At 53.0% G+C, this 26,904-nt stretch overlaps 13 protein-coding genes across 13 annotated transcripts; 10 read left to right on the plus strand and 3 right to left on the minus strand.

Annotated features, from left to right (window-relative positions):
• Positions 1–167: 167 nt before the first annotated feature.
• On the plus strand, positions 168–857 carry SNOG_14446 (hypothetical protein; the record flags this gene model as incomplete). The annotated part of the gene is made up of 1 exon (XM_001804580.1): positions 168–857. One exon carries the CDS (start codon positions 168–170, stop codon positions 855–857), a length of 690 nt encoding a protein of 229 aa, XP_001804632.1.
• Positions 858–2,144: 1,287 nt separating this feature from the next.
• Positions 2,145–3,889, plus strand: SNOG_14447 (hypothetical protein; the record flags this gene model as incomplete). The annotated part of the gene is made up of 3 exons (XM_001804581.1): positions 2,145–2,871; positions 2,918–3,001; positions 3,053–3,889. The coding sequence occupies exons 1-3, from the start codon at positions 2,470–2,472 to the stop codon at positions 3,887–3,889; spliced, it is 1,323 nt and encodes a 440-aa protein (XP_001804633.1). The 5' UTR covers positions 2,145–2,469.
• Positions 3,890–5,188: 1,299 nt separating this feature from the next.
• Positions 5,189–6,930, minus strand: SNOG_14448 (hypothetical protein; the record flags this gene model as incomplete). The annotated part of the gene is made up of 2 exons (XM_001804582.1): positions 5,189–6,385; positions 6,475–6,930. The coding sequence occupies 2 exons, from the start codon at positions 6,928–6,930 to the stop codon at positions 5,189–5,191; spliced, it is 1,653 nt and encodes a 550-aa protein (XP_001804634.1).
• Positions 6,931–8,167: 1,237 nt separating this feature from the next.
• Positions 8,168–8,545, plus strand: SNOG_14449 (hypothetical protein; the record flags this gene model as incomplete). Its single annotated transcript, XM_001804583.1, has 3 exons — positions 8,168–8,209; positions 8,280–8,384; positions 8,444–8,545. 3 exons carry the CDS (start codon positions 8,168–8,170, stop codon positions 8,543–8,545), a joined length of 249 nt encoding a protein of 82 aa, XP_001804635.1.
• A 1,360-nt stretch (positions 8,546–9,905) lies between these two features.
• SNOG_14450 (hypothetical protein) lies at positions 9,906–10,161 on the plus strand (the record flags this gene model as incomplete). The annotated part of the gene is made up of 2 exons (XM_001804584.1): positions 9,906–9,950; positions 10,096–10,161. 2 exons carry the CDS (start codon positions 9,906–9,908, stop codon positions 10,159–10,161), a joined length of 111 nt encoding a protein of 36 aa, XP_001804636.1.
• Positions 10,162–10,786: 625 nt separating this feature from the next.
• Positions 10,787–12,739, plus strand: SNOG_14451 (hypothetical protein; the record flags this gene model as incomplete). The annotated part of the gene is made up of 4 exons (XM_001804585.1): positions 10,787–10,864; positions 10,894–12,379; positions 12,440–12,597; positions 12,692–12,739. The coding sequence occupies 4 exons, from the start codon at positions 10,787–10,789 to the stop codon at positions 12,737–12,739; spliced, it is 1,770 nt and encodes a 589-aa protein (XP_001804637.1).
• A 528-nt stretch (positions 12,740–13,267) lies between these two features.
• On the plus strand, positions 13,268–14,008 carry SNOG_14452 (hypothetical protein; the record flags this gene model as incomplete). Its single annotated transcript, XM_001804586.1, has 1 exon — positions 13,268–14,008. One exon carries the CDS (start codon positions 13,268–13,270, stop codon positions 14,006–14,008), a length of 741 nt encoding a protein of 246 aa, XP_001804638.1.
• Positions 14,009–14,324: 316 nt separating this feature from the next.
• Positions 14,325–14,809, minus strand: SNOG_14453 (hypothetical protein; the record flags this gene model as incomplete). The annotated part of the gene is made up of 2 exons (XM_001804587.1): positions 14,325–14,446; positions 14,572–14,809. The coding sequence occupies 2 exons, from the start codon at positions 14,807–14,809 to the stop codon at positions 14,325–14,327; spliced, it is 360 nt and encodes a 119-aa protein (XP_001804639.1).
• Positions 14,810–14,997: 188 nt separating this feature from the next.
• On the plus strand, positions 14,998–17,986 carry SNOG_14454 (hypothetical protein; the record flags this gene model as incomplete). The annotated part of the gene is made up of 2 exons (XM_001804588.1): positions 14,998–15,090; positions 15,122–17,986. The coding sequence occupies 2 exons, from the start codon at positions 14,998–15,000 to the stop codon at positions 17,984–17,986; spliced, it is 2,958 nt and encodes a 985-aa protein (XP_001804640.1).
• Positions 17,987–18,607: 621 nt separating this feature from the next.
• On the plus strand, positions 18,608–20,317 carry SNOG_14455 (hypothetical protein; the record flags this gene model as incomplete). Its single annotated transcript, XM_001804589.1, has 1 exon — positions 18,608–20,317. The coding sequence occupies one exon, from the start codon at positions 18,608–18,610 to the stop codon at positions 20,315–20,317; it is 1,710 nt and encodes a 569-aa protein (XP_001804641.1).
• Positions 20,318–20,821: 504 nt separating this feature from the next.
• Positions 20,822–23,213, plus strand: SNOG_14457 (hypothetical protein; the record flags this gene model as incomplete). The annotated part of the gene is made up of 4 exons (XM_001804590.1): positions 20,822–21,367; positions 21,388–21,602; positions 21,913–22,107; positions 22,406–23,213. The coding sequence occupies 4 exons, from the start codon at positions 20,822–20,824 to the stop codon at positions 23,211–23,213; spliced, it is 1,764 nt and encodes a 587-aa protein (XP_001804642.1).
• Positions 23,214–24,044: 831 nt separating this feature from the next.
• On the plus strand, positions 24,045–25,036 carry SNOG_14458 (hypothetical protein; the record flags this gene model as incomplete). The annotated part of the gene is made up of 2 exons (XM_001804591.1): positions 24,045–24,126; positions 24,183–25,036. The coding sequence occupies 2 exons, from the start codon at positions 24,045–24,047 to the stop codon at positions 25,034–25,036; spliced, it is 936 nt and encodes a 311-aa protein (XP_001804643.1).
• A 113-nt stretch (positions 25,037–25,149) lies between these two features.
• On the minus strand, positions 25,150–25,959 carry SNOG_14459 (hypothetical protein; the record flags this gene model as incomplete). The annotated part of the gene is made up of 1 exon (XM_001804592.1): positions 25,150–25,959. One exon carries the CDS (start codon positions 25,957–25,959, stop codon positions 25,150–25,152), a length of 810 nt encoding a protein of 269 aa, XP_001804644.1.
• Between the last annotated feature and the right edge of the window lie 945 nt (positions 25,960–26,904).

Below are 26,904 nucleotides of genomic sequence, written 5' to 3' on the forward strand. Positions count from 1 at the left end.
CCCACATTGTATACGCATGTCTCACACTGTCAATCTACAATGCTCCAAATCCACCCATCTAAATACTCCTCACCCCATTCATCCAACAAATCCTCAGAACACCACCACATCACACAAGAACCAGCAATAACACACACATTTTCAATACCCCACATTTTCCACCCAAAATGTCCACGCCCACCAACACCATCACCTCCCCTTTCTCCTCCCCACCCCTCATTTCCATCCCCACACCCCACCTCTACCCGCCCTTCCCCTGCACTCCCATCCTATGCCCTAGCCTGCCATCAACCACCTCCGTCCCACTATCTCTCTCCTCATACCACGCCAGCCAGCGCTGGATGGCAGCCGGCGCGTACTGGAGCGTGCGCAGCGGACGGAGTGAGCAGGATGTTGGGATGGTGGATTTGGAGGAGATGGGGGATTATTTTGAGGGATGCGTGGACGAGGAAGAGGGGTGGACTGAGGTGAGCGACGAGGATGAGCAGGAGGAGTGCTATGACGATGAAGGGTTTTATGAAGACAGCTCGGAGGAGGAGGAAGAAGATGAGCAGTGGAGAGGAGTGTCGACCACTGCTCATTTTTTGGAATATCGCGTATCACCATCTGTGCACGTACTAGCTCCAGAAGCACATTTCGCGTCGGGCATGCGGACTCTCGAGGAGCTGACGATGGAGGAGTTATTGGCGGTAGGTAGGTCGATGTTTGAGAAGCGAGTGGATTCGCCTATGCGAGGAATACCCTCGCCTCCAACATCTTTTAGGTGTAAGGCAGCACGACGTGAGTTTGATGCTAGTCTGGCTTTGCTACCACCTCCGCCGGCGCGGTTTCTTGCCAGAGCGTGTAGAGGTGAGTAAGCTTTTTTGAAGTTTGCAAATGGCATCGTGGTGCGCGCTGAATAGTTATTGTTATCGCGCATGATTGTTTTGTAGATAAAGGATTACCTTGCGTCGAATGATTACTGCTCGTGACAATTTGGTAATAACTTTGCTTACATTGCTTACCATGCTTACCGTGCTTATCAACGTGTCTATTCGGATGATGTTCTGTTCCTCACGTGACCTACCAGGCTGCGCTAAGTAACTCTGAAAAAGATAGTTTCAGGCTTTCGACAATGCACAAGGACATGCTCTTGGCGGAACGTCACAATACCACTTTCACTGACCCAGCCACCCAATTAACGTCGCACGTGTTGGAAGAATTGGCCGCATGCGGAAGTGAAGTTCACGACGTGTGGAAGTCGCGCCGAACAATGCAGCTGCATAGTGACAACGGCGAAAAAACTCCAGACAACACAGTTCCAAGATGCACTGCCAGGCTTGGTGTATCGGTCAGCGGATGGCGGAGGGCTGGCGGGTGAATGCAGTCCGCGCTGCCAAGAGCCCTCCGCCACTGGAATGTACTCTGGCCTCGGTCTGAATGTACTCGCGACGAAACACAAGAGTGGCAGTGAGCGATTAGAGTCGGACTAGAGGGCTTGGCGACTTCTTGCGTTTCGTTGCCAGGGTAGATGGCCAGGGCACGGTGAGATTGGTGAGATTGTGAGATTGTGAGATTGTGAGATTGCACTAGCGGCGCTCGGATATGACGTCGCGCACGGCGAGGTTAGATTTGGCGTCAGCAACAGACATCGTGGACCCTGTGCGTGTGCGGACGAAAGTCGCGATGGTTTTGTCCAAATGTCGGCATGCTGCGAGTGAGGCAAAGCTTTGGGCAAGCTCAACGTGCGCCCGAGATTTTCTGTGGTTCTCCGTCGGTGATGCGCAGGGGGAGTGGAGCAGTGGAGCTTCGTCTCGCGCCGGCGATGCGCTGGATTCTTGGTTTCGGGGCAGTGCTCGCCAGCCTCCCAAGCTCCTGCCCTGCCGTCATCGCAACGCGCAGAGACACCCGCTGCTGCGCTGCTGCTGCGCCCTCTCCCCCTCCTTCATCAACGCGCTAATCGCCTCTGTCCGCTATCAAAATCCCAGACGAGCAGCCCAAACTGATCTTCATCGCGGACTAAGAGCTGCACACTTTGCGACTTCACCTCCCCCTGCCGAGCCAATTGCACCGCGCTTGGAAGCTTGCAGCAGTGCCAACCACGGGACCAGCAGTGTCGAGGTCATAGTCATATACAGCCAGCCACTCCCGGTCCATCGCGGCCCTTTGCCTCTGCAGCGACCACAGTTATGAGTGAGTACCTAACCATGGCTCATTGAAGCATATTCCCCGCCCTGTCCCCGTCACGCCCTCTCCCGCAATTGGCATCGCCCAGCCTAGTTGGACCGCGTCTCTTGGTATTCTCAACACCATCGCTCGCATACCATCAGCCTCTGCGCCTGCATCTGCATCTGCATCTGCATCTGCATCTGCATCTGCACAGCTGGCCTTGTCCGCACATTCCAGCCTGCATCACCCTGGTGCAACCTGCAACCCACCCAGAGCTAATCGTCGCGCCGCACAGAAAACATCAAGAGAGACTTCCACCGCATGGGACGCCACACCTCGTACCCCCAGAACCAGCAGCAGAACCAGCCGCAGACCATGCCCGCCCCCAATGGCCGCTACCACAACGAGACGACGCCGCTCATCGGCCGCACCCAGAACAGCGAAGACGACTCGCGCTTCAAGACGCTGCCCAAGCACGTCGTGCACCTGACGTATGCCACGCTCGCCAGCAACTATGTCAACGTCCTGCTGGTCTTTGTACCCATCGGCATCATCGCCGGCCTGATGCACTGGAACCCCACGGCCGTCTTCATCCTCAACTTCATCGCCATCATCCCGCTCGCCGCCCTGCTGAGCTTTGCGACCGAGGAGCTGTCCGCCAAGCTGGGCCAGACGCTCGGTGGGTTGATGAATGCGACCTTTGGCAATGCCGTCGAGCTGATTGTGAGTATGCGCCGGAATGCGCCGTGAGTAACACTAACCACCACAGGTCTCCATTGTCGCCCTCAAGGACGGCGAGATCCGCATCGTCCAGTCGAGCATGCTGGGCAGCATCCTGTCCAACATTCTGCTTGTGAGTCGCATCACTCACACCCACCCACTCACCCAAATCTGACTCCTCCAGGTCCTCGGTTGCTGTTTCCTTGCTGGCGGTATCCGCGAGCAGGAGCGCAGCTTCAACGAGACGGTCGCCTCCACCATGTCGTCGCTCATGGCCGTCGCCTCGGCATCGCTCATCATCCCCGCCACCCTCTACGCCGTCATGCGCAACGGCGACAAGCACGACCCGGCCACTGACGAGAACATCCTCGTCCTCTCCCACGGCACCTCCATCATCTTGCTGATCCTCTACATCCTGTACCTCTACTTCCAGCTCTACTCGCACCACAACCTGTTCGCCGATGTCGAGAACCAGGGCGGCGAGGACGAGGAAGAGCCCCAGATCCTGTCGCCCGTCGCCGCCGGTGTTGCGCTCGTTGTCGTCACCGTCATGGTCGCCATCTGCGCCGAGTTCCTTGTTGGCAGCATCGACTCGATTGTTGAATCTGCAAACATCAGCAAAACGTTCGTGGGCCTGGTCTTGATCCCGATTGTCGGAAACGCCGCCGAGCACGTCACCGCTGTCATCGTCGCATACAAGGGCAAGATGGACCTCGCTATCAACGTCGCCATTGGCTCCTCGATGCAGATTGCCCTCTTCGTCACTCCCTTCCTCGTCCTCCTCGGCTGGGCCATGCACCAGCCCATGACGCTGCACTTCCAGGGCTTCGAGACAATCGTCTTCTTCATCTCGGTCCTGATTGTCAACTACCTGATCCAAGACGGAAAGAGCAACTACCTCGAGGGTGCCATGTGCATTGGTATCTACGCCATCATCGCGCTGGCCTTCTACATCTACCCCGACAACGCGAATGGCGAACTCGGCCCCAAGTTCATTGCGAGCTTCTTCGAGCGCTCATAATCACCCGTCCCAAACCAAACATATAATTGAAAAAAAGGCGCGTCGCAGCGCGACCGTCGCATTTCATTTCATTTGTATATGACCAATGCTCCAACTGGACGTATCAAACCTTTTTTTCCTTGCAACTGTTGTTCCCTTGTACGAGTAGTCTATCCTGGGTGTACTATTTTCCTAGATCTCGATTACAACTGGCGTTTACAGAAGTGGCTTGCTGATCGCCTGGATTGGGCAGGAGATGCGGAAGACGCGGCATTTAGTGTGACGGGGTTGGCGGGGTGTGATTGGAGGAAAGGGGATGGTGATGGGGGAAGCTTGTATATGTAGTGTACCAAAGTACAATAAAAAAGTTTGAAAAGTAATGGTTTGTTTTCTTGCGTGAAGTACGAGTGAGCAGTAGTAGGCTTCTTACATGCGTAGTCGGGGACTAACATTACCTGACATTCCAACCTCATCACAGAACCAGGACATCATCCCACTACCCACCACACCTCTCTCAACACACACACTTCAACCTACCGCCTCACATCCACACCCAGCCCCGCCGCCCACACCAAATACCACGTCCGACTCGCCCCGCCATCAATCCAGCTCTCGTCCCAGAACCCATTGATCCCATCTCTAAAAAACGTATAACTCGCCCGCGCGTCGATGAGCGCTAGGTTCGCGTACAGAATCCCGCGCCAGCCGCCTGCATCATTTCGTTAGTAAGGGATGGATTGGTGAGGGGTGGGGTTAGGCGGAGGGGAATAGGTATTTACCATCAACGTTTGCGCGCCCGTTGCTGAAGAATTGGTCCCATTCTTCTTTGACAAACGCGCGGGGGCGTAAGTAAGAGGTGGCAGGGCTGAGGGGGAGGATGTGGATTGCGTGGATTAGGGAGGGGGCGGTGCCGAAGTATGTTGTGTAGTCGACTTTATTTTCGAAGAGGATGCCTGTGATTTTGTTCTGGACAAAGCGCGGCGGATGATTTGTGTTTGTGGATGAGAGGTAGAAGTAATTGGAGAAAGAGCGGGCTTGGAGGGCGAGGGTGAGATTTCCTATTCATCTTCGTTAGCACACTCCCTTCTTTTACTGCATAGAGGTGGAGAAAGAGCCAAGGTAAGTAGGAGGCCAAACAAACCTCTCTTCTCCATCCCCCCATCCCCACTCACCCGCCCCCACATCTTCACCGCAAACCCACTCCACCCATCCTCACTCGTACTCTCCTGATCCTTGCCGTCCGCCGCCTCATACAACCCCTTCGCCCAACTATGTCCATGCCACCAGTCGAAGCTGCGCTGCCACGGGAAATCCCTCCCATCATACTCCGCCTCGGAGAAGTCCTTCACCAGCATGTTCGTTCCACGCTTTGTTGTCTCCCTGGGTCAGCCAGCCCGGGTCGAGATATCCGATGACAGCCGCCGTGTACACGAAATACGCAAAGTGGAAGTGATGGTCGTTGTAATACGTGTTCCCAAAATCTGCATTGGCGTCTGTGAAGCCCGCGTTACTCACCACCCCTTTCCACGTATCGTCGTAATACAGCGGGTGCAGTTGTTGATTCGCCACCCACCTGCTCATCTCAAGTTTCAATTTCTCCAGGCCTAACGACGTGAGCGGTTCGTTGGAGAGTATGTCCCGACACACCCACACGATGGTTGCGAACTTCGCTAGCGATTTGCCCGCGTAGTACATTGAATCCTGGGGGATGGGCTCGGTCATTGCGCGCCGCAAATCGCGCTCTGCGACGGCGGCGATGAGCGCGAGGACTTCGGGTGTGTAGCGTGGTTTGGTCGTCATGCCGGGCGTCCAGGGCGCAAAGCCCATGGTCACGGGTAAGTTTGGTTCCACGCAGGTTACTTTCTCCGCCCAAATCGCCGTCGCGAGGCCTTTGGTCGTGGTGCGCAATTGCAGCTTGCTCACTTGCGCTTTTAGTTCTGGATCTAGAGACTGTATATGGTGCGGCAAAGCGAATATCAATAGCGGCGCGGCCCCGATCTTGCTGTACTGGAATGAATAACTGCCTTTGGTGTCGTTCACGACGGCAGTGAGTTTCGCGGACGTCACGAAGCTGCCGCACGCGCGGTCGTATAGCGCCTCTCCCTCTGCGCCCAAGGGGTTCTTGGCGACTTGAATGGTGCCTTTGAAGCCCGGCGGTCCGATGATGGTGTTGGGATCGAGTTGGAAGAACTTGCCCGCGTCGTAATTCACATCCGGCACAGGATTGACATACACCAGCCAATTCCGGCCAGCGCAGTCTTGCACGCGGTACTTGAAGCTCTTTCCAAGGGTAATAGGGTTGCTGAAATCGACGAAACCTTTGCTAGAGGTCTGGATGATGGGTGTGGCGGTGCGGTAGCCTGCGGTGACGAACGCCATGCCCTGGACCAGTGGGAAGGTGATTTTGGGCTCCGGGGAGGATGGGATGCGCAGGTTGATATTGACGGAGAAGGGGGTGTGGGTGTCTGAGGTAAGTGTCGTTTGGGCGTCGAGTTCTTTTGCGGAGAGGATGAGGGACTGAGAGAGGGGGTTAATGTAGGACTGGGAGGTTTGTTAGTCGTGAATATCCACATTGAGATAGGATGGTGGGTATGATATATATATACCTTTGCGGGATCTCCTTCCCCATATATCAAATCGCTCTCTTCGACGTGGCTAACACACATCCCGAAGCTCTTCATCATCCCAGGCTCATCGCGCCCCTTTCCCCACCACACTGCATAGGGCTGCGTCCAAACCGGCCTATTCTGCTTTCCCAAGAACACATTGGCGTAGAATTTATTCGTATTCATCGTTCTCTTGTCGTCATCTTCGACACCCGTCCTCGGCACGGGATGATGGCGCCCAATCGGTATCTGGGGCAGGATATTGTCTTCCTGAATGCGGATGAAAATGTTATCCGGGGGAATTTCGACAACAGCACTGGAGGAGGAAGAGGGCGTTCCGAAGGGGTGGAAGAGGGTTTTGCGGGCGCGCGAGGGTACGAGGGAGTCGAGCCAGGCGGAGTTTGTGCGTTTTAGGGGGGGAGGTGTGGGTGCGGGTTTAGACGGTGAGCAGCCCATGAGAATGGTGGAGGATAGTTCAGAGGCTGAGGGAGCTCTTAGGAGGTCGACTATCTTTCTAGGTCGCAATATAGGTATCGTTCGTGCGGGTAACAATGTGCTCTGCGTGTGGCGTGCCCTGTAGTATATGCTAGGTGATGTCGTAGGTGTTGTAGTCCTGTATTCTGATGCCTGAGACGGCAACTTCTTGATCGAGACCCATGCTATTGTCGATGCTGCTATCGAAGAAGGAACAATGATCAGTTTGCTCAGGCGTGCGAAGTTCGCGCATTTGCGCAGCCAGACGCTTGTTAACGTACAACGGTGAGATAAGTACTTGGCAGCTTGACGAACAAGGCGTCACAACCTCCAGATGATCTAAATCGTTACTTTCGAGTAATTGTAAATCCAGGTTCAAGGCGACACAAGGCTGGAAAGTGCTTCCGTGCGTTTGCGAGCAAGTGCGCCCGCATATACTTCAAATTTCCTACAATTGCAGAACACTCTCACATATACTGCGCAAAGGGCGTAAATACATTCTGAGTCAGCAATATATGTTCAGTCGCAATTTGAGGCACCGTGTTTGGTGTTCTCATGGACAGCTCCATCGCAAGCGGATACAGAAAGAGATCGAACAGTGAGCGCGTACAGCTGCAACAATGATTTTCCCCAAGTACCCCGCTCCTGAACGCATCCATGATATGCTAAGTGTACCATTAGATAAGAGAAGGTAGATAAAAGCGAGATCCGGAGTGTAGGTGACGGGATCCAAGAGCCGTGCTTTCCGCCCCGCACGAATCAAGCCGCGCGTTACAACACACATAATTTCGCCCATCTCTATTGAATCTTATCACGCCATTACTTCTTGTTGCGCAACGGTCATTCGTCAATCCTCCATGTAGCAGTCACGGGTATCGAGAGTCTCATGTCATCACTCGCCCCGCCAAGTACACTGAGCTCACAAGGACCATACATCCAAACCTTGATGCTCGATCAGCATCTGGTGTTGCCGCATTCGAGCAGGACAGTAAGGATTTCTTTCACTCAGGGCTCCCTGTTTGTTGCGGCACAGCCCGACTGCATAGCGGCACAGGCAACGCCGCTATCACACTCTGCACCCCCGACCCCCGACCCCAATGATAAATATCTCTTGCGCTCTCAAACTTTGCTTGACCTCTCTAACCTATCTACTTCCACTCCACGAACTCTGCTCGACTTCCACCAACAAACCATATAACAAGCAACGGCCAATTACACCATGAAGCTCACCATTCTCGTGGGCGCCTTATCCGCCGTCTATGTCATGGCCTCACCCCATGCTGTACTCACCCAATCTCTTCCTCGCCTCTCACTCACTAACAACCTTCCAGAGCCGTCTCAACCGCCCCTTCAAGGAGGTCCAGGTTGCCGCAACGCCCACGGCGAACATCCCATCCGGCACCTACCAGATCGCGTGTGTCGAGTGTCCTTGCGATGTAAGTCCCAATTCTCATTCATCGTGTATCATGTTGTTTGTTGCTAATGAGGATGTCAGGGCTTCGATGGCCCCTGTCACTGCGTTTCGGATGGGTGCTGCTGCAATGGCGGTCCCATTCAGCCTCCTGCGACTGGTTGGAGGAACGCGGATGACATTTAGGTCAGGGCTAAAGGAGAGCTCAAGTTGGGGACGGACAGCAGCACATAAATTCGCGACTGAATGATACGTTGCTGTGCGTTTCATCGTCTCTCTGACGTTCTACGATAGTGGCCATAGATGTACAAGGCAGCAATTAGGCACTCAAGGTAGCTCAAACCTACTTTCTAAATTCCAAACTCTTCCATGATTAATTCTCATTGGATACCTTAAGACTTGTACCAAAAATCGCCGGAATGGGTCCAGTTTTGGCGCAGCGTTATACTGAGCGAGATGTTCCGGGAATAGGCAGGTGAGGCCAGAATGAATAATTCTACGCTGAAGTGGAAGGAACATGGAGTAGTGAAAGGCGCAAGTCAATCTTTAAATCTTTTGATTATCTTTCATACTATTAAAGTGTCATCTCCGCTCGGTATAATCTCACGGTCGAACACAGGTTATGCAAAAGCTGTTTGGTCGGTCATGATATAACGGCACTTTGAAAAAGGGTTAGCGAGAGTTTGGCTTGAGCTGAGTTTGTTCGAGAGGGCAGTGAAATTGGGGGGAGCTCAAAAATGCGCTTGACATCTTGATAGAGTGGTGTTGGGGTTTCGGGTTGGTAGGTCAACTTGAACAGAAGGTGTGAAGTGGCGCTTCTTGCCGCCGTTCTTTGTGGCGTGGAGACAGACGAGTAACGATCGGAATGAAGTTAAAGATAAGGTTTCAGGCCGCGTAGTGGCATCTGGACGTGGTTGTGACTGTAATGCGAACATAGAAAAGCAAGCATGCATCATCGCTTGCGTGTTTATCAGAAAGACGATAGGTAGTCTTAGCAACGACGCAGGAGACGAGAAAGTAGCGCTAGTTTCCGTTGAAACTTAACTAAAGAAAGCCTCGCCATTCAATCAACATCGTGTCTCTTGTCTTATGTGTACTGTCGTACTCACACAACACGACAACCCTCATCACCCTTCAGTAAGCCTACGCCGTTGCATCTTGAACATCCATAGATCCTCATGCTACATTATCGATCTAGATTTTCGGTCTCAAGAAACTGCCAAGTACAGCACTGATGATTCTGTCTGCTAAGATATCAACACGACTTAGAAATGAGGAGCCAATCTATGCACTGACTTAACGAGATTGAGGTTTTCTCGACCCACGCATGGTAGCCAACAGTAGCCCAAGAATTCCAATTAAGACGGTAGTGATACCGAATACTATTGCGATTACATCCCCCGTCGATAGAACTTGGCTGCAGCAAGGGGAAATAGGTGTACGCATTGTTGACGTAGAATTTTGCAGGTGTGTAAAGGACATCATCGCGTCGCTGGCTATTTCCATGAGTTAGATAGCCCAAGAACATAGAAATCGGTGTGGAAAAATGTACTTTGAGAGTAAGCACGAGCGAAGGCGTCGAGATGAGAAGGTATGTCAACTGGAGCTCCTGTTGAGCTCTTCTCTAATATGCGCCATCGAAAGGATTCCTTCTGCAGATATAGTTTGATATGTAGGAATCGAGCTGAATTATTCAAAAAAAGTAGATAGAGAGTTTTTGCTGGATGGGACTGTAGGTGGGCATTCCTAAGTTGAAACGGCCTGGCGCCCGCCCTTGTAGGAATATTGCAGCAAGATCCTGAAATCATGTTACACCATAAGAACTTCGCCACTGCTTACCACAAGCTCGCTTCTACAGTCGGATGCTAGGAATGTCGAGTCCAGCCTCGCGTACAAAGGTCGACTTCACCTGGGCAATTGCCACACAACATGCAAAAGCATGTTGTAGGAATGGGGTGATGATTGCATGTGATTATGCAAGATAAGAATTATGCGCAATTCCTACATCAGGAATCGTGAGGCAATCACCACTGCGTGATTGTGATTCGATGTACGGTTTCGACCCCGCAGTGCTCAGCCGCAATGCTGACCGGTCATATGCACAATTCCTACCGCCAGCAAAGCAGCAAGAATAGGAATTGGAAAATGAGAAAATAAGCATACATATAGCTCACCACTTCTCCCTGGATCCTCGTTAATGTACCTAGGTAACACACTCCATTGTGCTCATCAAATCGTTATTGAAAGTCGTGCAAGCGACAGAATTTATATCCAACGCTGGGGAAGATGCGAACCCCAGCGTTTGAGTTTGTGGAGACCAAAGATGGGTAAGACACCTCCTGTGTGCTGTGCAAGTCCAAGGATACTGACTTCCCATCAGCCAAGTCGACCGTACATATTCCTTCGGCAAAGGAGTTTTTAAACACCATGGCGACGATTCTCCCTCAACATATTCCTTCCTCGTGCACAAAAACCTGGATGCGAATGAACTACGGATCACAATATGTAGTCCTTTCCTGCGATACATACTTGAGTTAACCGACACCTTCGTTCTGGACATTCCTGATATTGCCGCACGTTATTGGTTCCTCCAAGATCGTTTGATCGAGATGAAAGCACACGGCTCAAGAGATGCGAATTCTGACGAGGCCAGGGAACTCGAGCTGCTCATCACAGACTTCCTTGTCGACAGAAACATGTTTTGTGGTTTCGACCTCCAGCATTTCTATGATCGTGGAGTCACGTCTGCTGGCTTCTGGCAAGACATGCAGCATTCATCAACCATGAAGGATCTGAATCTTGTTGATCATGCCTTCCAGAATTTTGCTTTACGCGAAAACAGTGTTGAGCATCTTGCCATGTCATGTACAGTTTCGACTCCTACTGGGACATTTGATACATCTAAGACGGACAGAATTTGTAGCTCGACTAGGAATGCACAAGAGGACGGCTACTTTGATCGCTGGACTGAAAGCCATTCAAGAGGTCATCGCATACTCAAGTCTATCCAACATCATCTCAACAATTTTCAAAGTTGGGACGAAGGCTGGAACGATCCGGTCAACGTTGAAGACTGCTTACAATGGTCCCTGGAAAGCGCCTTTGATTTGAGTTTTAAAGAGAAAGAGTTCCTTGACCGCATCGTGGCCACCTCCTACCACTCCTATGAGATCAAAAAACTTATCTGCCAGCCACAGTTTAAAGATAACTGCAGGTTGAGAGGCATTTTTATCATCTTTAACAGTTGGAGACAAGATCGACTGGTCTCAGAAAATTTATCCCTCGATTCCTCTTTCCGCAGTGTGCGCCGCCTCGATAGAGAGGAAAAGAGAGACCTTGTGACAGTGAGGCTTCATGCTTCATTCAGGGAAGAACATCGGAATTTCAACGTCAAGATGGCAGAGTGCGAGTTCGGTACGAGAATCTTAAATCAACGGTATCACAAGGCCTGGGACAAGGGCGTCGCTACCATACGCCGGGTGCTACAAGGCAAACGTCCGGATACACTCGAGCAGATCTGCCGGCTATTACAGGTGGCATTTTCAATGGGTTCTCAAGATCCAAGTAACACGGATTTCCGTGCGAAGTTCGTGGAAGATTTAGCTCGGTGGAGGACCATCGTCCCACGACACAGTCTTCACTCTTTCGACGCCATCACCAAAGCAGTTTGGAACAAAACTTTCGAAGGAGATTTGTCGGACGCTATACCCGAATACGGCTCCGATGAGACACTACTTCGACTCCAAGAGCTACTCTCTGGGCTCATAGCTTGCTATCCCCAGGTCAATCTATCAGAGGGAGAGCCGCCGCCGGATCCACAAGTGCCTCAAAATGAGAATGACTCAGAAAGTGCAATCGACATCAGCTACGCGGCAGTTCAAGAAGTCCTCGGTGAAATGAAGGACCCGCGAGCGTACTCTGAGACCAGACAACTTCCCATTGGGGTAGAATTCGCAGACTCAATCCTCATATTGCTAATGGCTGGTGCTATATTTGGATTTATAATCGCGTTGTTCGTGAGTAAGTTGATATTCCCGGAATACATTCATTTTGAAATCACTAACGCGCAATGCAATGTAGTTCTCCGATCATTCCAGGTGCCTGCACTATGCGCCTGGTTGGAAACCGAAGGGCAGAAGCTGGGGTTCGAGAACTATGAGGAACGAAACTTGTATATGCTTACCCTGTATGTGGGATTGGGGCCATCTACCAATTGTCTGAAGAACAAGCGTCCGTGTGTGCGTGAAAGCAGTGTGGTGGATGAAGCATCTCCGGATCCAAGGTAGAGCGTTCGCACTGTCCCTACGAGACTTACATACTAACTGTACATAGCGTGGGGGCTTCCGTGGTTCCAGAACCGAGGACGATAAACGAAGCTGATCACCACCCGAAAGCCCGTCTGTTTCAATGCGACCGCTGCGATAAACAGCTTTCAAACGTGGGCAATCTTAACCGCCATATGCGTTATGACTGCGGTCGCAAAGCACGGTTCCCATGCCGCAATCCTGGCTGCCATACTGTCGTTTCCCGGAAGGAATACCGAGAAAAGCATGAGCGTTTAAGATGTCGATTGAGGTCGACAGGTGTCGGTCATCATGTGTTGTGAACTACATGGTGGTTGTACTTTAGATGTTCTGGAGCTGCCTCGTGTTCGCGAGATTGGCTTGATCAATAGTAGTCTGAGTAGCAATGTAACTAGTCCATATACATAGAACCATGCTTGCTTGGCATTGGAGTTCACAGTATGGTGGTGTTGTTCTTGTCTATGGTCCGGTCGGACGTGCGAACAGTCAGATGAGGCGTGAAGTTGAGGAAGCAGCATGGCCCGAGCTCCAAATATTTTGGTGACATCAACATGGACATCAGATTGCTGAACATCAATTCCACCATCAACCCTCGCAACACACAATGATGCCCTACAACCCAGCGCTCGCAGCGCGCTCGATACAAAGATGTCTCTCGCATACTCTCAGAAGCCAAACATTACGAAGAGGCGCAACATACTCATCAATTCCCGCGCAACGCTTCTCCACGACCCCATCCTCTCGCCATAATCCCACCACCAGCACAAGCGGCACCGTCGACCCCACCGAAGTATCGCACTTCAATGCCCTCGCCTCCACCTGGTGGGATCCGCACGGCCCCTCGCGCCTCTTACACCTCATGAACCCGCTGCGCCACTCTTTCATATCACAATGCCGCCTCTCCACACCCACCGAGAAACTGCGCTACCTCGACATCGGGTGCGGCGGCGGCATATTCGCTGAATCGGCTGCGCGCCTGCCCACTACGAAGAGCGTCACGGCTATCGATCCGACGCCTGAGGTCTTGAAGATTGCGGAGGGGCACAAGAGGCGCGATCCAACGCTCATGCAGCCGGGGAGGTTGAGTTATTTGAACACGTCGATTGAGGATTTACCGCTGCCTGCCACCCCGAACGAGGCATTTGATATCGTGACGCTCTTCGAAGTCCTCGAGCACGTCAATGCGCCCCGGCCCGTTCCTCGAACATGTGCTGCCGCACGTCAAGCCGGGGGGCTGGTTGATTCTCAGCACGATTGCGCGCACGTGGACGAGTTGGGCGGTGACGAACGTCATGGCGGAGGATGTGCTGGGCATAGTACCCAAGGGCACGCACGAGTGGAGTAAATACGTCAATGAGGACGAGTTGCGACGGTGGTTTGCGGGGCAGAAGGGGTGGGGCGAGGTGAGGAGCTTGGGGGTGGTGTATGTGCCGGGCGTGGGGTGGAGGGAGGTTAGGGGCGGAGAGGACTGGGGGAATTATTTCTTGGGAGTTAGGAGGGAGGGCTGACGCATGATACCCAGTCGGTTGTATGATAGTGAGTGCCTCTGAGGCGGTATATGTACACATTTGATACAGATGATGGTGTCCCAGTAACGCCTTGCAATGCCCCGCCATTCCATGGTCCTTCCCTAGTCATGCCTGCTCCATTCAACTCGTACCTTATGACTTTGTAGCAGGTCTCTCCTCGAACGGCACAGGTATGTTGAGACTGGTTGGCCCCCGATCTTCTTGCACCACATCGTGTCCTCCTGACAGCTTCCACGCCTCCAGGTAGTCCTTGCCTGTGAATTTTCTCGGATATGTTTCGAATCCTTCAGGTGTTTGGCGTGTCTTTTCGGTGGTTTTGGCGACGAAGGGCGTCAACTAGAGGCGGGTTGTTAGCAATTGCATCATGACTGCTGTGTACCTCCACCGCCACTCCTTCGGACTGCGTCTCCTGGGGATCGTACCTCGCTGTTCTTGGTGCCCATCTGCGGATAGACATATGTCCGTATCGCGCTCCAGTCCGGCGCGAAATTGCCATATCTCGTAATCGTGCCCAGCTTCCCGACCTTGTTGCCCTTGTAGTACTCCTTGCCCGCCTGTTTCGTCGACAGCGGCAGGCGCCGCAGCATCTTCTGCAACGGAGCAGTAGCTTTGAACATGGTGACGATCTGCGCCGAGCGTGGGCGATGCGATTGGCGATGGTGAAGGTCTTCCTCCCACGGCGGAGTTCTGCTCGGAGGTGAGGGCGCTAGCAACGGGCGCCGCAAAAAAGTGCGCGCCCGCCAAGATTTCGAACATTGTTCCACGCCCTCGCCTGCGAATCTTGCTCTCTTCACACACACCCAAAATGCCGCCTCGCGTCGCACGAAGCTCGCTGCAGAGCGCTGATAAGCCGGCAAAGGCTCGCTCGAACCCGCGAAACCCAAAGAAAAGCGGCGAAGCGTGCCCTCAACGCCTTCGCCATCGCGCAGTACGAGAACCCCGAAAAAGTCAAAATCAGCAAGAATCGCCTCGGTGAAGTCGATCCTTCGTTTCAGCGGAAACGGCCGCGCGACGACGAAGAGGAAGAAGAGGACGAGGATGAGGATGGCGAGCCAAAGAGGCGCAAGAGGAGGAGCGGAGAGGACACTTTCGACGAGGGAAGCGACTCCGAAGGCAACACTTGGACAATGGGACACATAGATGTCGACGACGATGACGACGAGGATATTGACTCCGACGAGGCGTTTGGTGAGAGCGACGAGGAGCGTTTCGAGGACTTTACGTTCCGTGGTAGCTCGACAAATAAGAAGGGCAAGGCGAAGAAGCCCAAGCGACCACAGAAGGATAACGACGACGACGATGACTTCGACATGGATGAGGGAGACAGTGCAGATGGCGAGGAAGATAGTGATGATCTGGGTGAAGATGCCATCGACCTGGCCACTGCGCTCGACCAATACGAGGAAGATGAGGCGGAAGAAAAGCGGGAGAAGGCGAAAAGGAAGAAGAATACATCTGCATTCGACAGCGACAGCGACGATTCGCCTAGTGAAGGCGAAGACGTCGGAGCAGACGGAGCATCGGACTTCTCCTCGAGTGACGACGAAGACGACGAGGATGACCGACAAGCACAATTGAAGGACTTGATCTCTTCTCTGGCGACCGAGAGTGAAGAGAAGGCAAAGGGCAGGAAGGTCGAGGTGCACGAGTCAGCCGTACCGGACGAGTTTGGTGTTTCCAGGAAAGTTGATCTCCTCAGCCTCAAGCCAAAGGTCGCCGATGAAGAGAAGAAGCGCGCATTGAAGCTCCTCCAAGACGACAAGAACTCCAAGCGAACCGACATCGCCAGGAAGCTGGAAGCCCCACTACCCAAGCGACAACAAGACAAGCTCGACCGCGCTGCTGCCAACGCGAAAGCGAATGAGACTCTCGAGCGATGGACCGACACCATCAAGCGGAACCGCCGCGCCGAGCATCTTATGTTCCCGCTGCAGAACAAGAGTGGTGGCGAGATGGTGGGAGAGACACGTCTACAGCCGACCACTACATCTGCGCCTGCCAACGATCTCGAGAGCACCATTCAGGCTATTCTACAGCAGAGCGGTTTGTCAAATGGCGCCGACGATGAAGACAAGATTCGCAGGGGTGAGGAACTTGAGCTCAACAAGCGACCAATTGAAGAAGTCATGAAGAACCGTGCTGCACTGCGAATGGCACGTGAACTTGCATTCCGCGAGGACGTACGGGCAAAGCGCATCAAGAAGATCAAGAGCAAGGCTTACAGGCGTGTACATCGAAAGGAGCGTGAGAAGCTGCTGGAGAAGGAGCGCAGCCAGCTCAAGGCTGACGGCGTAGACTTGTCAGAAGAGGAGCGCGAGTACAATGATCGTCGACGAGCTGAGGAGCGTATGGGGGCCAAGCATCGCGAAAGCAAGTGGGCCAAAGGCATCAAAGCTACGGGTCGCGCTGCATGGGATCAAGATGCGCTCGATGGCGTCACTGAGATGGCGCGACGCAATGAAGAGCTTCGTCGACGTGTCGAGGGCAAGGCCGTGCGTGATGCAAATGAAGATGCATCAGACGTGCCGAGTGATGAAGACGAAAGCGATGATGAGAGCGATCTTGACAACGCAGACGACGCAGCTCTACAGCGATCACTCGGCAAGCTCAAGCATAATCCCTTCTCGACCGATAACACCAAGTTGGGTCAGATGGCCTTCATGCAGAGAGCTGAAGCAGCCAAGCGCGCCCAGAATGACGAAGACATTGAACGTATCCGCCGCGAACTTGCAGGCGAAGACAGCATGGATGATGAAGTTGCGGAGAATGCTACAAAGAATGGACGTCGCAAGTACGGACCGGGCAAGGAGCTCTCGCTCCCCATGCAGATCAACCGCAATGAGTTTGAGGAGGGGCCTGACTCCGCTGACGAAGATGCACAACGGCCAGTCATGGGAGAAGATGAAGAGACTGTGGCGAATGGGGCACGTAAGACAAATAAGTCTAGTGGACCTCTTGCCAATGGCCTGGAGAATGCACGAAAGACACAACGGAAGGAGAGTACTGCAGCTGCCAGGGCCGCTAAAGCTGAAGAGGAGACGACCTCGAATCCATTCCTGGCGAAAGCTAAGAAAGAGAAGAAGTCGAAGCCCGATGCCGAGCTTGTTGCTTCTCTCAACAGTGTTGAGCCTGGACAGTCCGGCGTGCAAGCAAAGTCAAAAGCACAGGCGAAACCAAAAGCAAAAGCCAGCGAAAGGCCTCAAGAGACAATAGTCGACTCCTTCCTCCAACAGCGCGTCACTACAGCCGATGATGATGGCTGGGCCACGGTCCTAGGTGGACAAGACGACGACGAAGAAGCAGACGACCAAGCCGCCGACTCAGACGACGGCATCGACCTCAACCTCGTCCTCCGGAACCAAGCCCTTACCGCAAAAGGATTCGCAGGCGACAACGTAGCCGCCGACTTCGCCGCCGAAAAGCTCGCCACCATCGCCGACGAAGAGTCCACCACCGTCACTACAACGCTTCCCGGCTGGGGCGCCTGGACGGGCTCGGGCACAAAGTCTAAAGGCGCGCGCACCGTGACCAAGACACCCGGCATCGACGCGAACAAGCGCAAAGACAAGAAACTCGAGCGCGTCATCATCAATGAGAAGAGGCAGAAACCTACGACCAAGTATTTGGCAAGCCAGCTGCCGTTTCCGTTTGAGAATCGTGAGCAGTATGAGAGGAGTCTGCGCGTGCCCAAGGGCAAGGAGTGGACTACGAAGAAAACGTTTCAGGATGCCACGAGGCCGCGGGTTATTGTTAAGCAGGGGGTTATTGCGCCGCTGCGGAAGCCGTTGGTGTAATGGAAAAGTATCTAGATGTGAATACGGGAAATGGATGGCGCTCGAGGGCGTCTTATTGCACACGAGCACTTTACATGGAAACGCGACTTTGGCGGTGTATGTCGATGTGAATCCAGTTGTGTGACTTTTGAGGGTTGTTCACAGATTGTCTCCTCGAATGCGTCATGCTACAATTCTCATGTTCAATTCTGGAGGTTCACATAGAGATCGACCATATTCTTCGCGTGCCCAAGGACCCGGTCTGAATTATGCCGAAGACCCTGCACAAACGGCGAAACTACCACCTCGACTCGGAAGCGATCTGGCTAAATTCCCGTCTAAAGTGGTAAATCTTCCCAGGAACAATTCGCCGCACTATACTCATACAAGACGCGATCTACTAACGTCTTTTCCGATGCGGGATTAGCTCAACGCGGGGCTGAACTGCTAATGACGCCTTGCTAGCCATTGGTAGGCGAAGAGGTCAAGGTACGCATGCCATGCGAAGAAATTGTCCAAGACGCTGGAAGTCGGGATGCGGACCGAAGTGATCAGCGGGGTAGCGTGTAGTATATATTACTCCCCAAGTACCCGAAGCCAGCCTGTTGAAGTCGCGCCGCTGGAAATCCTCAAAACTTCACAATGAGGTTCCTACAAAGCCTCATCCCAGTGCTACTTGCCTGGTCGGCACCGGCTTTGGCAAAGAATTCGACATACTATAATCCTGTTCTACCAGGCTGGCACTCCGATCCTTCCTGCACGCCAGTCAATGGAACGTTTTACTGTGTGACTTCGACTTTCATCTCGTTTCCTGGCTTAGCCATCTACGCATCAAAAGATTTGATCAACTACAAGCATATCAGCCATGCCTGGAACCGCGAGTCTCAACTCCCGGGATACAGCTATGCCACCGATGCTCAGCAGCAGGGCATGTATGCCGCCACTATCCGGCATCACCAGGGTACCTTCTACGTGATATGCGAATACCTGGGTACGACAACAAAACGCACCAACGGCGTCTTGTTCAAATCGACAAATCCCTACGATGACGCAGCATGGAGCGACCCCGTACTCTTTGACGCCCCCAAAATCGACCCCGACATTTTCTGGGACGATGACGGCAAAGTCTGGGTTGCTACTCAAGAAGTCAGAATTCAGGAATTGGACATCAACACAGGCAAGACCGGACCAGTCATCAATCTCTGGAACGGTACGGGTGGTGTATGGCCTGAAGGCCCACACATCTACAAGAAAGACGGCTGGTATTACCTCTTGATCGCTGAGGGCGGAACAGCTGAAGACCACGCCGTCACCATGGCGCGAGCGCGAAATATCACCGGCCCATATGCCCCGAGTCCGCATAACCCACACCTAACGAACCGCGGGACAGACGAGTACTTCCAAACCGTCGGCCACGCAGACCTTTTCCAGGACAGCAACGGAAAATGGTGGGGCACCGCGCTCGCAACGCGCTGGGGCCCTCCAAGCAGCTCCTACTTCCCCATGGGCCGCGAAACCGTCCTATTCCCCGTCACATGGAACAAGAATGAATGGCCTGTCATGCAGCCCGTGCGCGGCGTCATGAACGGCTGGCAACTTCCCACCCCATCGCGCGACGTCCCCGGCACAGGACCGTTTGACTCTGACCCTGATGTCTACGATTTCCCGGCAAATAGCACGATCCCGAGGAACTTGGTGTACTGGCGCGTCCCGCTGCCCGGCACATTCAGCACAACGCAGAACGGATTGGAAATCGTGCCCGGCAAAAACAACCTGCAGAACAAATTCAACAACACCAACCCCGCAAGTAAAGCCATCGCATTCATCGGCCGCCGCCAAACAGACTCGACCTTCACCTTCAGCGTCGACATGTCCTTCTCCCCCACCAAGGATGGACAGGAAGCAGGTATAACCGCCTTCCTAACACAATACGCGAACATTCAATTAGGCGTCACGACGCACAACGGCTCCCTGGCCTTCCGCTTCAATGACACCGCCGCCCGCAACGTCTATACGCCCGTCCCCACCGCGTGGCAAGGCAAGCCTGTGAGGCTGAGCATTGATATGTCCATTCCTTCTGAATACATCTTCTCCGCCTCTTCGCCATCGTCCCCTGCCTCTGCCATCCAACTCGGTAAAGCGTCGACGGCGCAGGTTAGCGGCGGCACGGGCAGTTTTGTGGGCACGCTGGTGGGCGTGTATGCGACGTGCAATGGAGCCGGGGACAAGGAGTTGGAGTGCCCTGCGGGCACGCCGAAGGTGGGCGTGAGGAGGTGGAGGTATGAGGGGAAGAGGCAGTGGATTGATAAAGAGAGGAGTGTAGGGTGGGCGGAGTTTAATCGGGGTGGTTAGATGGGGATGATTGGGGTGTGGGTTGTGGATAGCTTGGAAAGAATTGAATGGAGTGATGCTTTGAAGTGGAACTCTTGCTGTGTAGTTCGCTCGTACCTTATCTTGAGTAATGCTTCTACTACAGCAAGTCAGTTTGAGCTTTATATGAGTAATACACCAAACAATAGTCCTTCCGACTTAAGAAAGCACTGGTGGAAGAGGTGTGACATCGGATATAAGACGACATGCTGTGCAGGGGTCAATCATTGCGGCCCAGTTACAACCTAGACACCTGTCAGTGTCAGATTGCCATGCTTCGCGATCAACGATCTTCCGTGTTAGCACGAATAACATGATGCAGTTATTGCGATCTCCCCACAGCGGCCCGACTAGCGCTGTGTAAAGCAGGTATTCGTGGTCACACGCTAGACGTGTACGCCACCATAGATGAGTCGGGATGACGTAGACGCGACCAAACATTTTAGTACACCAAAACATCCAGCTTGCAACAGCACACCACGAAAAATGACAGCTCAGCAAACGCAAACAAAGCAAGCGAAACCAAAAAGTGCGAACACGAAGCAAAACATGGCGACCGAAAACCAACCTCCACAAGGCATCTCTGAACATGAGATCAAGCAGAACTCGGGTGTCACTGCGAGCATGGCACTCCAAGCCGCGCAGAAAGCATGGGAACTACGACAAGCTGCAAACGCCGCAGGAGACCCCGATGCCCGCGAGAAGATTCTTGCGAAAGCCATCAACAAGGAAATCGAAGCCGAGTCCTTCGGCAAAGCAGCAAAATACACCCGCTCAGGCGCCTTCCAAGGCCTCGCCGCCGGCGCCGGTCTAGGAGTCCAACCAGGCGTAACCATTGGGAAACTAACCGGCGCTCTCGTCGGCGGTGTCGTTTCGACCGTCACAGGTCTTCTCGGCGGCGGCATTGGATCCGTGTACGGCGCCATGAACGGACCATTCTGGGACCTGGGAGAAATGGCAAGTCACGGTGTTCGCGGCGTGATTGGCGATTTTCCCAATTGGAAGTCGACACCGGCGCAGCAGAAGGCGCTTGTGAGAAGATGGTCATGCAGACGAATGGACACGCAGGCGCCGACGCAGGAGGAGCTCGAGCAGATGAAGGCGGAGGCGCCGGACGATATGCCGCAGTCTTGGTCGCAGAGGACGAGCGAGTTGACGAGTTGGAGGCCGTCGATGCCGAGTATGCCGTCGATGCCGTCGGCGAAAGGTGCAGGTGCTGCGCTGGGGCTGGGTGGGCTGGGGGCGTCGATGCCGTCGTGGGGTGGAGGTGGGCAGCAGCAAGCTCCAGCTCAAGTGAATCAACAACAACCTGCGCATACTCAGAGTCAGAGACCAAAGCCTGCAACGAGGCAGCAGTCGAAGCAAGAACAGCAAACACCTCAAGAGCCGCCCAAACCGAAAGAGGCTCCTACGCCCAAGGAAGCACCTAAGATTGAAAAGACACAACCTCAACAAACGAACGGAACGAACGGATCGAAGAAGGCGTCTACATCACAAACCCCTTCTAAGTCAGCGGGCTTCTAGTGCAAAAAGCAAGGCTGATGCGCCGAAAGGAAGCTTCAAACCCTCAGGCAAAGACCAAACCCGCAGCTACCAGTCAATCCCAAGCAAACCACTCCAAGCGCAGATAAAGAGAACAAGGCACCAGCGAAAACTGAAGCAGAGAAGAAGAAACCAAGGAAGCTAGCTCCAAAGGAAAGCGATGCGAAGCCTAGCCAAACACCTGCTCAGAAGAAGGCTCCGCGAAAATTAGAGTCGCGCAAACCTGCTGCGTAAATCGCCATCGCGCTGCTGCCTTCGACTTGCATGTGGCTATGCGGAAGATGTCCTCACGAAATCTCAACACACGATACACGAATGCAAGTATGCTGCCTCAGGCTGCATGCAATTTCAACGGGGCGTTAGGTTGCGAGCTGCGCCACAGTGAAGTCGCCTCGCAGCCTACCACATCTTGGCTATCAACAATGTACTGAGCCACACAACATATGATATGGATGAAGATAGAAGCTATATATCCCCGTCAGTGTTTCAATTCTTGGTATCGATTTTTAAAAGTTACGGCCATTCCAGCGCCAAACTCACGATCATAATCCGCTCATCCGAACAAGTCATGGCACACATACTCTCCGACCTCAAGAGGACGCCCACTACAGGATTTCAACGTTTACCTCTGGAGATGCGTAACAAGATCTATCTCGATGTAGTCGATCCAGTTCTCGACATCACAATACCACTCGGCACGCATAACTTCTTTGACCGCTGCGGAGACGGCTCCTGGCGCAAGAACCTAGACAAACGCCTGCCACCGTGTCTCATTCTCCGTCGTCAGATCAAGAACGAGGCGATCGAAGAAATGCATCATAGCGCAATGCAGCTTATCAAGAAGATCACTCTGTCCGACCCAGACGACCTGCTCAAAGCTCTGCCAGCCACGACAAAGCTGAATGGCCTGCATGAGCTCGTCTTGACGGGGCCAAGATGGGATTTCAAGGAACCATTCCCGTCAAACTCCATCCGCGACATCCTCTTGCGCTGCCCACATCTCCAAGAACTTACCATCACTATTCCAGTATCAGTCTTTTCGAACGACTACGAATCCTACTTCGGCTACATCTTCGAGCATGGTAACCTGAACAAGTTGACCGTGAATTGCCACGATGCGCCGCAGCACCCGCGAGCAAACAATCAATGGTGGTGCGACGATTATACCTTACCCAGACCCTTCGAGCGGTGGTTTTTGGACGAGTGTGAAAAGAGAAGACGTGGAATTGCGCTCAGCGTAGATCTATCTCCTGGTCAACAGTCCAACGGTGGCGAGCATGTAAGGAAAACTAAAGGGAATATTAAGTACATGTACAATATGGATTGGTTTGGGTAGGCGATTCCAGGTTTTGTAGATTTCTGCCGTAATTTGCCAGAACATCTTCGCACTCCACGTAGCCCCGCTACACTTGCAACCTTTCGTCCTGACGATATCCGGTGTTATAATTGGTCCGAAAATCATAGCGCGTATAGGAGGAAAACTGAAGAACCTGTTACGTCTATGCACAACATGGATTGGTCCGGGTAGATCATTAGTGTTGGTGACGTGCAGCAATATAAATGTTCGGGGAAGATGACACCCTTCGCGTGCCGTGCCGGACCACCTTCCAGCTTCACATTCCACGTGGTACCGCCTAGGCCTCGTTTTAGTAATTGGTTGGCAAATCCACATCGTTTCCAGCAACCGAGCAGGGATCATGTTTCACAGACCGCCCCACTGGGGGACTCTAAGAAAATACGCACCCCGCAATTGCTCCTCGAATGATTAAAGGATAAACGCCTGAGGAACACGTTATAGAATTCTCCGTAGCTAGCACAAGTGCCGGTCCAATGGCCTGCGGCTGGTAAAACCACGGCCCGCTCGTAGTAGGGGGCTAACGCGTGAAGGACATGAGAGTGTCACGAGAGGGCTTGTTTTATGCTGCACCTATTCTTGGCTTTGCTGAAACAAGCCACCAATGCGTCGATTCAATGTACTAGCATAAACGGCTGTGCGAATATGTACTGAGGATAGATTAATATTCTCCGGACTCTAGGGCTTGGATGGATATGGCGTCGTCACAACATTCTTGGCTGGGATGTAGTATAAACATGAGGTTTCTGAGTAAACCTGAATGAAACATTGTTGATCTCATCTTCGAATCCAATCCAGTCGTTCCTGAATAAGATGCTGTTCTCTTCTTCCATCGTTGGCGCGCTGCTCGTCAGTATGACTACAGTTCTCGGTGCTCCAGCATCATACGACAATGGTAAGTCGAACCACTCTCTGTAACCACACCCATAATATCTACTAATAAGCATTCAGTATCACCATCCACGAACCTCGACGTCCTCACCAAGCGCGCCAACTCCGCTGGGTGCGGCAAAACCCCAACCCTCAAGAACGGCGTAAACTCCGTCAACGTCAACGGCAAGCAGCGCCAATACACCCTCCGTATCCCCACCGGCTACACCAACAGCAAGCCCTACAAGCTCATCTTCGCCTGGCACCCTCGCGGTGGCTCCATGAACGACATTGCTGGTGGCGGCTCTGATGGCGCCGCATGGGCATACTACGGGCAGCAAAAGAAAGCCGCTGAAAGCGCCATTCTCGTCGCACCCAACGGCCTAAACGCCGGCTGGGCCAACAACGGCGGCGAAGACATTGCGTTCCTCGACGCCATGCGTAAAGCTATCGAAGCCGACCTCTGCGTCGACGAAGCTCAACGCTTCTCCACTGGCTTCTCGTATGGCGGTGGCATGTCATACTCCATCGCGTGCTCGCGCAGCAAGGAGTTCAAGGCCGTCGCTGTCATTGCTGGAGGCTTGATTAGTGGCTGTGAAGGCGGCAATGATCCTATTGCGTACCTCGGTATTCACGGAATTAACGACAATGTTCTGCCGATTGATATGGGGCGACAGCTGAGGGATCGGTTTGTCAAGAACAACGGTTGCACGGCGCAGAGTCCTAGAGAGCCGGGCAGTGGGAGCGGGTTACATGTTAAGACGAGTTATGCGGGGTGTAGGTCAGGATTCCCGGTTACGTGGATTGCATTTGATGGCGGACATGGGCCTGCGCCGGTAGAGGGTGGTGGGGACAGTGGAGCGAGGACGTATGTTTCTGATGAGATTTGGAACTTCTTCCAACGGGTCCACTTAGAGAGTGGTGTGAGAGGATGATTTCTTGGGGATGAAGTGTTATTATTCAATTCTTGCATGTAAATAAGAAATTCATGTTTTCAAGTACAAAATATTTGGTACCTCGACTTTGAGGTTTCGACCATCAACCTGACTCACTCGGATGCTCCCTTCTCTTCTAGGAGTTTGACGATTTCTTGATGGCCGCGTTGCTTCGCGATGGCTAAGCAAGATGTCCCTCCATCGTCTTTGGCTTGCGCATTCGCGCCTCGCTCCAAGAGCAATCGCACGCATTCTAGGTGTCCCTGTCTACACGCCCGGTAGAGACTTGTTCCCTCTGACGCATATGGATCTTCTTCCTCGCCATCGAACGGATACCACTGCACGGTACGATCTTCAGTGTCAACGCCATAGTCGAGAAGAAGTTTGAGGGCTTCCAGGTTTCCCTCATTGCCAGCCAGCATCACCGCCCCCGTCCCTTTCAAATCGATACCATGTTGAAGCAGAAGCTTCAGTATCCTCAGCGAAGTCGGTTCATGCTTGATTGCGGTGAACACTGCGCCGTCGCCGTATATGCCATCGACTGGAGTTGGTCTGTGCCCATGTTCTAGTAGCCATTTCGCAAGGTCATAATTATCGCCTGTGATCGCGCTCGCGAGAGCATCGCCACTGGTTTCGCTTTGGTGGGCATTGAGATCCCAGCCATGGTCAAGCAGGACTTTGAAGATGTCTGTCGATGCGCCTGAGCAGACTTCGCTGAAGAATTTGTCGTTAAACGATGGTGACTTGGGTTTCCATCCTTGTGTGTAGCACCATTCGAGGATTGTGGGCTGCCCTTTGCGTGCAGCTTGTCTGGCTATTTCATCGAGCGACATGTCTGATTCGTACAGACTCTGCAGCTGTGCAAGATCGCCAGTCTTGATCGCAGCTACGACTGCTTCCGATAATTGAGGGGACGAAGTCATGGTGTATGTGGAGTTTGAGTATCTTTGTTTCCTTCTGGGCGAATGCAGGTTGGAAAGATGCGTTCCAGGGTTGGTAGATGAAGTCCTCAAGTGCAGTCGCCTACCCGGTAAAGGTGTACGAAGAAGGCAGCCGCCATGACGTCATACCCTTTCAGACCCTAATCTAGGTCATCAGAGAGTAACTTCAGCCTCCACAAGGCGGTGCCTGTCATGTTTCAAGGCAGTGGAATGGCATGCCTAAGGCCAGCAGTGCTAAGTCTTCTCACATCCACTTATGCAGGCTTAGCGCAATGCTTCGCCCCAACAGGCGCCTGGGGACGCTCGATCGGCCCCCATCACGCTTTGCAATAACCACATTGCCTCACGAGAGCACTGTTGATTTTACAAGCCAGATGCAAAGTTACCGATGCAGCGTTGTTGAGTTGTAGACTTCGTGTTGTATGTTCCAAGGTTGCTTCCGCGGCGTCGGCAAGCTGTACGCTCTGTATCACACAGTATCTCGAGTCCCTTCGAATATTCCTGTACCTCGACGGCGAGACAATACTCCTTGCGACTTGTTACTAAGATATTTTACATGATTGCATGCTTGATGATCCTCGTGTAATCTAAATTTAGCTTCACGCAGCACTGGTGTTTGCTTCTGGCGCATGCGGGTTTGCAGATCCGAGGCTGAGATCTCGGCATGCAGGAACGCCAGCAGGCATCACCATCTACGACTAGACTCCATCAAGGCCTACCACAAGGACTGAGAGGAGGCGCTTGCGCTCTCAGGCGAGCTGTTGTCTTACATGTTTCCTTCTTGATACACCATCATCGAGGCCAAATTTTCGTACTGGATCCACCTTGTCCTGCCTGAACACGCTCCATGTCGGGACAGGCCAATGGAAATTGTGTAGGGCAGGATGCACTTAAGCCAATGTGGAGATTATAGGGCCGCCAAAAAGT

Source organism: Parastagonospora nodorum (assembly GCF_000146915.1).
Source record: "Parastagonospora nodorum SN15 chromosome Unknown scaffold_31, whole genome shotgun sequence".
NCBI lineage: Eukaryota > Fungi > Ascomycota > Dothideomycetes > Pleosporales > Phaeosphaeriaceae > Parastagonospora > Parastagonospora nodorum.